The following is a 12,237-nucleotide window of genomic DNA, read 5'->3' as shown; positions in this document are numbered from 1 at the left end:
GAAAATAAGAACACCAGGTTCTGTGTTAAATACCTGCTTAAAGGTTGAAAGAAGTTTAAGTTTCTCTTAAAAAAAGGGGGGGTGGGGGTGGTCTTAACTCCTCAATCAGATGAGAATAGGTGACAGTAGAACTGAATACATGACAGCACCAATTCACATTGAAAGCGGAATCTACTTTAATCGTATGAAGAATTAATAGAAGTGTATTAAATAATTTTTTGCTTACTTGATCCTTTATTGTTTAAGTAAGTTCATATCTTCTTGGGTCTTTAAATCGTGCTTTTTCTCAAATAAAAAAAAATATGGATGACAGTAAGGTATGGTGGATACACACATACATGTAAAAACAAAGTAAATGTATATATATATAAAAATATATATGTATATAAATGTATATGGCGTTGTGCGATCCAGGGGTTGGGGGCGTGGTTTAATTTTACGTGGGGTGGGGTGGGGGGCAGAGCGGGACAAGGGTTGCCTGGCAACTGTAACAAACGTAACGTCCGTTCATTTAAAACGCCGCAGGTAGCTGCCGTCGTCCCATTAAGGTACCGGACCGTGTCTGAATGGAAAGAGTTTACTTCTACTTTTCAGTGAAACCCAATAAAAAATTACTTTAAACTGTTTACAGAGAGAAGATGGAGTTTGAGGCGACGGAGACGGTTCGCTCAACACCGAGACGACACGAGAAAAGTTTGGGGCTCCTCACAATGAAGTTTGTCAGCCTGCTGCAAGAAGCGAAGGATGGCGTCCTGGATCTGAAAGTGGTCAGTCAGGCTCGGTGCTGCTCTGGTTGTTGTTGTTGTTGTTGTGGTGGTGGTGGGGCTCATTAATCGGTGTTGTTTTTGTAAATGCCACCCTGTATGGACAAAGGGCTGTCAGTCCCCACCGGGCCCAGTCAGGTGCTTGGATTTGTTTTAACAGGTGGACTAGCAGGCCGCCATTAACCAGGCCGCCTCGTCCTGCTCTGTGGGCTCAGTAACTCTGAGCTGCTTATTTTTATTTTATCCTCTTTTATGCCTTTCACTACTCAATTTATATTAAAAAAAAAAAAAAAAAACAAGCAAAACCTAAATAAATAAACTAAATTTATGAGACATTTAAGTAACTATAGTAGGCATGATGAAGGAAACCTCTCTAATATATCTCTATCTCTAATATATATATATATATAAACCTTCAGAAACGTCCTTTTAAATCAGTACAACTTGACTATTTAAACTTTTCCCCCATTTTCTTCTTAGTAATCAAATAACCACAAAAGAACTTTCTACCACCAGACTAAACTAGCTACAACACTAATATCTAATATCTCTACTGGCAATCTATTAATGCCATATATAATGTATACACAAAAATATATATGAATGAGTTTTAGCTTTTCCCTTTTTTTCTGTTGGAAACTGAATATTCTGGTTTTCGTCTGCTGGTCATTAAATCATTAAGATGTTGCCTTTTGTTTTTCGGATCCATTTTTTCAGTGGTTTTTCGAGTTTGTAAAAGTTTGTCAAGATGCTCAACAGATCAGACTTGAGTAGTTAGTTGCTGTGTCATGCAAGTTTTCCTCTGGCTGTTTGTTGTCAGCTACTTTTAACATGGAAGTAAATGGTTTTTCATCTCTTTAATTGGAATGTTAAGGTTTTATTTATTTATTTATTTATTTTTTTAAACCCACCATTTACCATTTACCCACCAATCCTTGTTATTTTGAAAAGTGATTATAGCTTTGCCAGACATACCTGAAATGCCTTCAAAATTATACCTTCTTTTCTTCACAGTAAAAAGTAGTTTTCCCTCTCTTCTATCGCGCCAGAGCTTGGTAATGTTTACACAGCAGGCCTCTTGGATGATTTCCCTTTTCCTCTGTCTTGTTTTGTATAACTGCCCTATCCCACGGAGGAGTTTGAATTCTATTTTGTGTGGCTTAATTTGACAAATTGTATTCTGGTTGTTTTTTCTGGATCCATTTTTTTTTCTCTTAATTCATGCATTTCATGCATGTTTGCTGCATGAATTAATACACATTGTCTCCCCTGTGATGTCCCTTGTCACCAAGGATTCACATTTACTAAGACTTTCCTTGAAATGTCTCTCTCATCTAACAGGCTGCAGACAGCTTGGCAGTAAAACAAAAGAGGAGGATATATGACATCACAAATGTACTGGAAGGTGTTGGACTGATTGAGAAGAAAAACAAGAATATTATTCAGTGGAGGTTTGAAAGCCCTGGGTTTTTTACATTACTATTTTTTATTATTATTATTTACAAAATGTTTACAATTTAGGATATCATTTGGTTATTTTATCCACCACAGGATCTTACAAGTACACTGCAATCTTTCCTATCAACATATGAAAGATGCTTTTGCCATGCTACTGGGTGCGAATAGTTGTGTTTATTAACTGGCTAATAAACCAATTTGTCATTTTTATTTGCCCATTGATGTTTGTATTAGCTTTAGATGCCATGAATTCTGCTAATATTGAACACAGAGGGCAAATAATGGGTAAAAAATTGCAACAATATTAATATATTATCTTTTATGTTCCTTGCGTCCAGAGGTGAGAACACAGGCAGCCAAACCCAAGAGGTGCTTGAACAGGTAAAAGTTTTGAAGGCACAGATCTCTGAGCTAGAGGCTCAAGAGAAAGAGCTGGATGACCAGAAGGCCTGGCTGGAGGACAACATCAAACACCTAAACCACGATCCCATCACCAGCACATATCCTTGTTTTGCTTTTTCTCAAGCGTAGGGCAGTGTGTTTTTCACTTATTTTATATATGGGCTAAAATTTTTGCTTACTGTTAAGAAAACATTAAAACATCTCATTGAAGGTTTGATCTTTGATGTTAGTAATTTAACTCCCCTTTATTCATTTCAGAGGGGAAAACCCCCCTCTTAATCCTCTTTAACATTGTCTGCTTATTGAACAGAAATGCCATTACTGCTATTACCAGTGTCTTGTGAAATCAGAGCCAGGCTAATCCTGATGTGCACAATTCCCACAGCCTTGTTTTTCCAGTTTATTGTCTCCATTTGGCTCCCATAAGTAATCCTGTATATTTCCTTAACACTTTTCTACTTATAAATTTGTGACACATGAAGACATCTGCAGTGCCTTCAGCGGTGACACTCTTCTTGCTGTTGTGGCTCCTGCTGGAACACAGCTGGAGGTTCCTTTACCTGAAACGGTTGGTGTCTTTATTGATTCAGACTGTCTTGTGTGTGAAGACTAACTGGAAATGAAGAACTAGCTTACAAATGAAGCAGAGAATCCTCCATGCAATAATTATACTAATATAAATTTGTACTGTTGTTTCAGAGGCAACATAACTTAGCTATGAACATTGAAACTATTCTTACTTCTTATTCCAAATGACTCATGTTACACAATATTTTCTCTCCCTCTAGATTAACTTTTGGTTTCCTCCAACCTGTGTGAAAAATATATTTGGCTGCTAAATGCTCTGGACTGTACACCTAGTAACTAATTTTGACTGTGCTTTTTTTCTCTAAGCAAGTTCTTTCACATAGATAAAGTCATGTGATACAGTATATACAAAAATGTATTATAGCTGTTATGATCAAAAGTTAAGGGACGTTTATTTAGCACTATTCAGATAAAATCCATGGCAAAGGCATGGATATACATTATAAACAAGACATGCTCTTAATCTCATCAACATGTTGCTGTTCCACAGGGCCTGAGTGGTCAGAAGAAGTACCAGGTGAACCTACGCAGCCACTCTGCGCCTATCCAGGTCATGCTCATCAATAGAGATTCAGATTCCACAGTTCCTGTGGTCTTTCCTGTGCCACCCACTGATGACATCTATCCGATGCCATCTCCACCCAGCACCCCTGCCAGCCTGCAGAGGTTCCCCCTCTCAACAGCCGTATACTCCACCTCCAACACTATCTCCTCCTACTGCAGCCAAGACTCTCTCTGCTCAGACCACCAGATGGTGCTGCCAGAACACGATGAAGTGCTGACGCCTTCATCCACCCCCCCTGATGTGCAGATGGGTAAGAAATTTGATTTATTTGTGCCCTTCATGCCCTTCAAATTATGTTGATTTTAAAGACTCACATTCAGATACAGCAGAAGGGTAAAACATAAAAAAATGCCTCTCAATTGTAACTGCAATATCTTTTTTTCCAGTACCCTTTAGTTTTGAGTAATTTCTCAGGTCGTGTTGAATGTCAGATTGATGTCGGCTGAATGCAGTCTTGAAGTTAAATGACAGTAGAAATGTTTATGATAGATGGTAGCTATAGTTTGTAGTGATCTTTGAGACTGTAGTTGAATCACTCAATAGCTGACAGGACCTTTCCTTTTTCAAACTTTTAAGCTCTTTAAGATTTGCTACTTCAGAGCATACTGGTTAGAAAACAGCTGTTAAGGTTGGCTATAAAATTCTAGAAAAGCACATATACTACAAAACGTTCAACAAAAACTGACAAAAACATTAGACTCTTTGTAGAGGTGATGTATAAGGCCATATTAGTTTTTAGTTTGCTTTGCAGCTGAGCCCATCCATCAGACACTGAGGAATTTCCTTCATGTAATGAAATACTTGCAAAGGCATTTCGTTTTGTTTTTCTCTTTCAAAGTCAGTTGTTTTCAGCCATGCTTCCATGTCCAAGAACTGAAAGTAATTCATGGCTGAGCTTTGGCGTCAGGAAGCCAGAAGATAAATTACGGGAAAACACCAGTATCTTAAAAGAAATAATCTGAACTCCATCTTTTGTTTCTTTAACAGGCAATTAATCAATATCCGATGTCACAGCGTCTCCACATGCAAGAACAATAAGTTAAATAACCCAAAACAAATTTCCCAAAGCAGAAGGAATCAATCGAAATGGTTTAGAAAAACTGAAATATTAAGTATATATCATTTGAACGAAATTGAATAAAACTGTTTTTATTTGCATGCCATGCATAAGCAAAAAAGCAAAACACAGTGACAAATTTAATTTTTTACTGTTTATTTATCAATTCAATATTTTGAACACTTTTTTCCTGTGATCTATACTTTATATAATAGAACGAGGGATGCCTACAGCCTGCCCTTTCATATCTTTTTTGCTATTTTTATTATTCGTGTATATAATTTCTGTCCTGTTTATTCAACATCGATTTCTATTAAAATTTTAGGAACCCCCACACCAGTCTAGTGTGAAGAAAAAAGACATTCTGGGCAAAGCCACAAAAGTCTTGTCTGCAAGTTTTGTCAGTTTTACAACTGAAATTTTATTTAACAAGTTGATTTGCGGTGTTGTTACTGTGGGGGAGATCTATTTATTTAAATGTGGCACTCCAATTTATCAGAACAACTTACCAGAATTTTAATATGTAGCAGATTTCCAGTATGTAAAAACAAAGCCTAAAAAAAAAAAAAAAAAAAAAAACCTTACCACTTCCTCATTTGAAGAAAAATCATGATTCACTATTTCAGTCTGAGAATAGAAACACCGGATATTAAACATTTCCTTGTGTTGTCAGAATGAAACTCAGCCAGCCCTTCCCACTAGGGAAAAAAATTTACTTTTTACTGTAATAAAACAAATGAAACCTTTTGTGTGATTACTCAAATGCATGCCGTGTATTATTACCCTTAGACAGAGTGAAGCATACTAAGCTAATCAAGTACACTGATTTGAAAGTGGTATTAATGTTTTCATTTAGCTCTCAGGCATGAAGGTACATATTCTCTAATAACTACTACTACTGCTTCAGGATTTTTTGAATTAGCATCTGTCCTCTTCAGGTAGTCCTAGGTCCAAATAACTGAACCCTATATTACTGCCTGGAATAACCTGTATAAATGCTCCCTACAGAGTGTCAGCCACTGGGAGTGTTGGAACAGCAGCAGATGGATCTGGCCGGCTCAGAGTTTCAGCCTGTACTGGATGTGAGCAGCCTGTTGAAGCTCAGTACTGCTGGAGATCACATGAAGGATGACAGAGAGGGTACGGGTATGAGCGTGATGGGGATTTGTAACAGTTACTTTTCTAATTGAATCTAACAGTGAGTCTTAGGAGAAAGTTAATGTTAGTTCATATATGTTCTTTAAAGGCTTAATAGTCCAAGCCCACTTTTATTCACTGAAATATAACAACAATTTTTATTCATCAATACTGAAACATTTTGTGTTTAATTCTTTTGTAGAAGCTGTTGACTTGATCGATGAGCTGATGTCTACTGATGGTAAGAATTACCAGACCAGAAGTAATCAAATTTATTTCTTAGCATCAAATCTTAAGAGAATTACATATAGAGCAGGTCCAGACTTGGCTCTTTATATATCACAGACACCAGCCTAGCAAGCATGTTTCACTTATGTTGTGCAGTCAGATATGTTCTTTTGATATACAAATTACAAACATTGCCTGATGTTGTCACTAAAGAAGCTGTGATAGTTATTATTGAAGATATTATAAATGTCTGTTCAAAATCCCACCATAATGAATCATTCAAAGGCCGTTTGATTCTTAAATAGAGTTTCTGAAAACCTTTTATTTGTTGTTGACCATTCTGTGTGCCATTTCCAGCCATTTCATAGCCATCTGAACCATGGCCTATTGGTCTTTTCTTACGTTTTACAGTAACTTTGCTGCTCTCTTCTCATGCAGGTATAGATTACAGCTTCAACCTGGACGACAATGAGGGAGTCTGTGACCTGTTTGATGTACAGATCCTCAATTACTGATGATTGACAATCTCTCGCTAGACACATCCATTTCACCATTTTTGGCATGATTGCACAGCTGATACTTTACCAATCTATTGTTCTATACCCTTAAAAAACAAAACAACTAACACACAGAGGACTTCACTGCCTTGCACTAGACTAATTCAGTTTACTATAGTACATGCCTGGATACATAACCATTTGATATTAATGGAGCCAGGAATCATTTGGTTGGGTCTTAAATAGTTTACTGGGTTGTTCCACAGAACTGAGGTGCCTTAATGGAGGAAAACCAGGAGAAATCCTTCTGCCTTCTGCTGCCCATTTGTATGTAAATTTATATTTTTCCACATCCAGTGGGAAGTGTGATACTTGAAAACAATTGCTTTATTTTTTTTGTAGTTTATCAACATTTGAGACTGTGACAGTGTTTATCCTAAAATTATATTTACAGTAGCCTGTTCAGTATTGGCTTTTTTTTCCTTAACATATTTAATACAGGGTTCATGAGTCCAGGGCATGTTTGCATAAAAACCATAAAGATAATAAATGTCATGGTTGTAGTTGTCAGTTTTAAAATGGCATATTGTATTTAATGAGTGAATGTTTTGGTTACATTCTGTAACCTTTTTCTCATTTGGAAAATGCCAGGAAGTCTTCTTTTCTATTGTTGACACTGCCATCTTAGGGCTCTGATTTTTTTTTTTTTTTTTTATATTTAAAAAACTCTTAAAATTACATTTATATATTTGAATAAGTAATATTTTTTTACTTAATTTAACAAAACAATTTTTTGGTTCTACTGAAGCTGGTTGAATGCCTTAATTGTAATTTTGAAAGTGAATTTGCCATATTTATCATTGGAAATAACTCATCAGAGCCTTGAGTGGCTTTTTTGTGTATTTATAGCTTTCTCTTATCACGAGAAGCCATGTTTGTGTTACATTTTGGGGGGGTTGCACATTTTTGATTTTTTTTTTTTTTTTTTTTCCCAAATAAATGGATTTAATCTTGACTTTACTTTTCTGACAACTTGTATATAGTTTGATTTGAGAATACTGAATGAAAAGAAAGGAATTGTTTCAATGTGATCTTGGTTTTTGCCCATTTCTTTCTGAGTGTTTTGCTCAGTTAACAGATGGTAGACTTCAGTGAAATGGCTTCCAGATGAGACAGTTCAAGTACCAAAGCATAACTGATCCTTTTCAGTTGAGAGGGAAGGAAAAATAAAGGAAAGCTAACATAAATACATAAAAACAATTGAAGATTATATCTGATATAAAATGTGATAGCTCTAATATTCAGTGGACAATGTTTGAGAAATTAATAACATGACAAACCACAGTGTATGCAACAAATCAATTAAAATATGACATGTGGTACTTATGTCTTACAATTTGTAACTGCTTTTGAGCTAGTTGATGTCGCAATTGATTTGTTAAGTACACCAGCTGCTTGACCTGAATAATTATTTCCAGGTTGACTCTGTTGAAGGAGAATCATGACAATGAGGCCAGTTGTTTTTCAGTCTGTTGTGCAACGTGGTATTCCATTCAGACTACAGTAGGTGTCATCTGTATTACAGATGGACAGACAATTTAAGGAAAGAGTAAAACCTTGTCACACATATTGAAAGTTATGTTAAGTTAAGTTATCATACAGTTAGAAGCTGAGCCAATAGTTTGTTTGAGCCAATTCTGTTTGTAGATGTTTTAAGGTTTCATGTAATATTTTGAGTTCTTAATAACCAACTCAGCAGCAGATGCTTTGATTGGCTTTTTTTGAATTGACTTTTTTTCTTTATACTTTTATTTCAAGGTTGTATTATAGCTGTCATCTAAACTCAAAATATAGATTTTTTTTTTTTTTTCTTCGATCAGGGTATAATATCCTAAAAAAATGTAATTTTCCATTCATCACTCCCTTGATAGAAAATACATGTAAAACAACAAATCTTATTCCACTACTAGGCATTTAGTGTACATTTTCCTAAAACATTCACTGGGATACTAGTGGTGCTGTAACTCATATGGAAAAAGTGTTTGTCGTATGAGATGCACTGTGGGAATTAAATGATATCTCCATCCCTTCCTCTTCTGCAGGACTTTCCTTTCTCCTTCTCTTTCTTCTCTTCTCTCCAAACTTCTTGGCCACTTTCATCATGTGCTGCCTGAAGGAAGACCCCACAAAGGCGTAGAGGATCGGATTGAGGCAGCAGTGAGTGAGGGCCAGGCACTCCATCATCTGAGACGCTTTATCCAGAAGTTTACTTGTCCCGCAGTGAGTCACTAAACCGTAGACCGAATCCATCATTTGATAGACCTTCAGCACATTATAGGGCAATTGAGTGACCACAAACACTCCCACTACTATTAGAAGAACACGCAGGGCTTTCCACTTCTTGCCTCTGCTTTCAACAGGGAGGCCCTTCAGCACGAGGCCCAGCTTCCAGTAACAGATCACCATAACTAGGAGAGGAAGCAAGAATCCAAGCAGCACCTCGGCCATCTCCACTGCAGCTTTACCTCCTCTTGCCATAGATGGAGAGTAAATAGTCAGACAAATGCTCCTGTTAGATGCCCACTTCACTTCTGAGAGTATTAAATCAGGAAGGCCAAGGACAAAGGCTGTTGCCCACACAGATAAACACACCTTCCAGCAGTGCCTCCTGCTGAACACCCTCTGCAGCCACCCGCTCTGAGATCTACCTTGCGCCCTGGCTAATGATAAGTAACGATCCAGGCTGATGCAGGCCAGCAGCAACATGCAGCAGGAGAAGTTCACCGTGTAGCAGGCCGACACAATCTTGCAGACAACCTCCCCCAGCTCCCAGCCCCGTGCAGCATCAGCAGCCCAGAAAGGGAGTGTGAACAGCAAGAGCAGGTCAGCCACAGCCAGGTGGGTCAGGAAAGCGTCCGTCATGGTCTTCAGCCGTTTGTGGTAGGCGTACACCATCACAACCAAGGCGTTTCCCGCCAACCCCACCACCAGACACATTGTGTACATGATTGGGAGGAAAATGGCAGCAAAGGAACGGACATCGGCCTTCTCACACAGGGTGGGGTAATCATCGTAGCTGAAGTTGAAGGTGATATTTTCATGGTAATAGTAGTCGTACTCCGCCGTGACAGCCATGATCCTAACGAGGCAAAAAAAATGCTTGATTGGTTAAAAATGATCAATGCTGCTTGTGAGACATTATCATGGTGGTCACAAGAGTACAATAGATTTTCATAAAGTGGCAGGAAACGGCATTTTGCCATTTTTGCTTCACCTATGTATGTGTATGTGAACGGTACCTGGAATTTAGTGTAAAGAGGGAGTCACACCAAATCTAAATCCTGAAATTTAGACTGGATTGCAAAATAGTGGCCATGGCTTAAAAAATGCATTACCAAAATTTTAACCTCCCTGCACTTCTTCCTATTATAGGCCAGATAGCTACACTAGTTAATAATAAACCGTTTTATAGAGAGCTTCATTCCCAGGTTCATGGTCCAGGTTGTCTGAAGTCTGGTGTAGTTTGTTTCTCATCATTCTTGGTGCAGGTACTTTTCTGGGTAATCAGAGTTAACATCTGCTTTCCACATCTGGACATGGTGTCCTGACCTGCCCTCTCTGTTGCTGTTGTGCCTTCACTAAGATAAATGCCATTCATTCTTCATCTGTGCAATAAAGCTCAGCTTGTATAACATTTTTAAATTCCCAGGAGATCTGCTGAAATGTCTTTGCAAGAATGAAAATATCGGATACAACTTCTCTGCATCAGCTACATGAGAGTCACAGTTTATCCCAACTAAAAGTAGTAAATGTAGCCTACTTGTGTAAGACCTACGCACACAACAATTATATTTGAATAACTCCCACAGACTTAAAATACGGTCATTACTTAGTAAGGATCTAAAACCACTGTATCAAATGGACGGTAACACAATGAAAACGAAATGAAATGGAATAAACTGAAGAGAGAAACAATCTGGATGTTAAATCGTATTTCAGTGGGACATATTTGCGGAGATGGAGGCGCACCAAGAAAGACGCAGTTGATAGGAAGCAGACATGAAAACAGACTGTGAAAGCCCGAGTTTCTTTACAGAAGAGCCGAACGAAGGAAATACTCACAGTGTGCCTGTCCTGTCGGTCCCCCCCCCATCAGCAGTACAATCGGCTCTGTCACTCTTTCTCTGAGGCGTGCGTTTGATTTCACACCAGTGCAGCTGACGTGAGCGGGAAGTTCACGTGATCATTGAACGCAGAGCTCCATTTAACCGCGGCTCACCTGCACCACTATCAAACAAACAGCGATAGCTTCTGCTGTGCATTAACGTTGGATACCACACTGTGTTGCAGGATTATAAGGATTTCTAGAGAATTATAAGGTTATAACGCCTAATTTTTAAATCAGAGACCAGTCTTACTGTAAATCACTGCTTTGTTTATTCTTGTCATTCGCAGGACAGGCTTAGTCTTGTAGCTCTGCTGTATATAAACACACTTCTTGAGGAAGGATGACTCAGCCACACAAGTCAAATGACAGGAGACAGAAACCAAGTTGCCACTAAACTATTTGTCCAATGTGTTTATTGAGGAAACGTTTTGTTTCTGTTTCATGGGCATGATTGAACATGTTTGAACTGAGTGCATGTCAACAGCATAGCAGCAATACACACAGCAAGCCAGACAAACAATTAGATTTGGTTTAGAAAAGATAAGAGACAGTATTGATAGAAGATGTTTAGATCGTAAGAAAAAAGTAACACAGCAGACTTCAGCAAAATATCCAACATATTACATCTCTAATGATAAGCGTTACTGTAATAGCTCAGTTTTAAAGGAAACTCTACTGCCACTGAAAGCATGTGTCGGGCATATATACGAACAATTGTATGAACCTCCACATCAAACATTCATAACTTCTCTTCTTTTAATACTTTAATGCTGACTGAGACCAGCAGTCAAGCCACACCCAGCGACAGAATGAGCAGAAGAAACAAACAACCAGTTTATTTCTGTTCCCAGAGGGAAAACATTTGGATCTTATTGGCTACAGAAATCTCTACATCTGAACATCACACAGACATGTAGAGAAAAGCCATATGTTGTACATCACTGTGTGCTCTATATTTACAGGCCAGTTACTGAAATCTTTGATATCGCTGCAGGGAGAGTAATGTCTTTGACAAGGATTATTTATATGCTGTCTATGTGGTGATGGTGGACTGCTACATCCAGTTCTGACACATTATTGATACCATCGTTTTTAAAGGTTTAAAACAGCTTTAGAAAGTGGAGATACATTAATGGGATGAGAGGTCCAGCACCAAGAGGGGGCACTGTGACATTTGTCAAATCTCTGCAACAGACACAGACCAGCACAGTGATGAGGTTCGAAACCATCAGTCAGGTGTGTTTGGGTGTAGAACTTTTCCCATTTCTGACTCACACCTGGTCACACCTGCACTTGGACAGTTTTTTTGTTCTGTATTAGTCTGTCGCTCAAGGCAGTTTTCAACAGGGATCTGCGAACTCTTTGATCACAAT

General features: G+C 38.1%; 2 protein-coding genes across 2 annotated transcripts; one reads left to right on the top strand and one right to left on the bottom strand.

The window, feature by feature from the left end:
* Positions 1–615: 615 nt before the first annotated feature.
* Positions 616–6,714, top strand: e2f5 (E2F transcription factor 5). The gene is made up of 8 exons (XM_029524558.1): positions 616–767; positions 2,106–2,215; positions 2,561–2,722; positions 3,084–3,192; positions 3,703–4,027; positions 5,843–5,974; positions 6,174–6,212; positions 6,638–6,714. Exons 1-8 carry the CDS (start codon positions 639–641, stop codon positions 6,712–6,714), a joined length of 1,083 nt encoding a protein of 360 aa, XP_029380418.1. The 5' UTR covers positions 616–638.
* A 927-nt stretch (positions 6,715–7,641) lies between these two features.
* Positions 7,642–11,087, bottom strand: ackr4a (atypical chemokine receptor 4a). The gene is made up of 2 exons (XM_029524557.1): positions 10,819–11,087; positions 7,642–9,835 (listed from the first exon to the last, which is right to left on the bottom strand). The coding sequence occupies exon 2, from the start codon at positions 9,829–9,831 to the stop codon at positions 8,722–8,724; it is 1,110 nt and encodes a 369-aa protein (XP_029380417.1). The 5' UTR covers positions 9,832–9,835; positions 10,819–11,087; the 3' UTR covers positions 7,642–8,721.
* Between the last annotated feature and the right edge of the window lie 1,150 nt (positions 11,088–12,237).

The sequence above is a fragment of the Echeneis naucrates genome, chromosome 17 (assembly GCF_900963305.1).
Source record: "Echeneis naucrates chromosome 17, fEcheNa1.1, whole genome shotgun sequence".
NCBI classification, from domain to species: Eukaryota; Metazoa; Chordata; class Actinopteri; order Carangiformes; family Echeneidae; genus Echeneis; species Echeneis naucrates.
The sequence above is the reverse complement of the archived record's forward strand: the minus strand, read 5'-3'. Positions and strand labels throughout refer to the sequence as shown.

Excerpts from the sequence above, each read along its gene's own strand:
- e2f5 (XM_029524558.1), top strand. The coding sequence starts at position 639 with ATGGAGTTTGAGGCGACGGAGACGGTTCGCTCAACACCGAGACGACAC. Across the intron at positions 2,723-3,083 it reads CACGATCCCATCACCAGCAC|TTATAAATTTGTGACACATG; the intron begins ATATCCTTGTTT and ends ACACTTTTCTAC. Across the intron at positions 4,028-5,842 it reads CCCCCCTGATGTGCAGATGG|AGTGTCAGCCACTGGGAGTG; the intron begins GTAAGAAATTTG and ends TGCTCCCTACAG.
- ackr4a (XM_029524557.1), bottom strand. The coding sequence starts at position 9,831 with ATGGCTGTCACGGCGGAGTACGACTACTATTACCATGAAAATATCACC.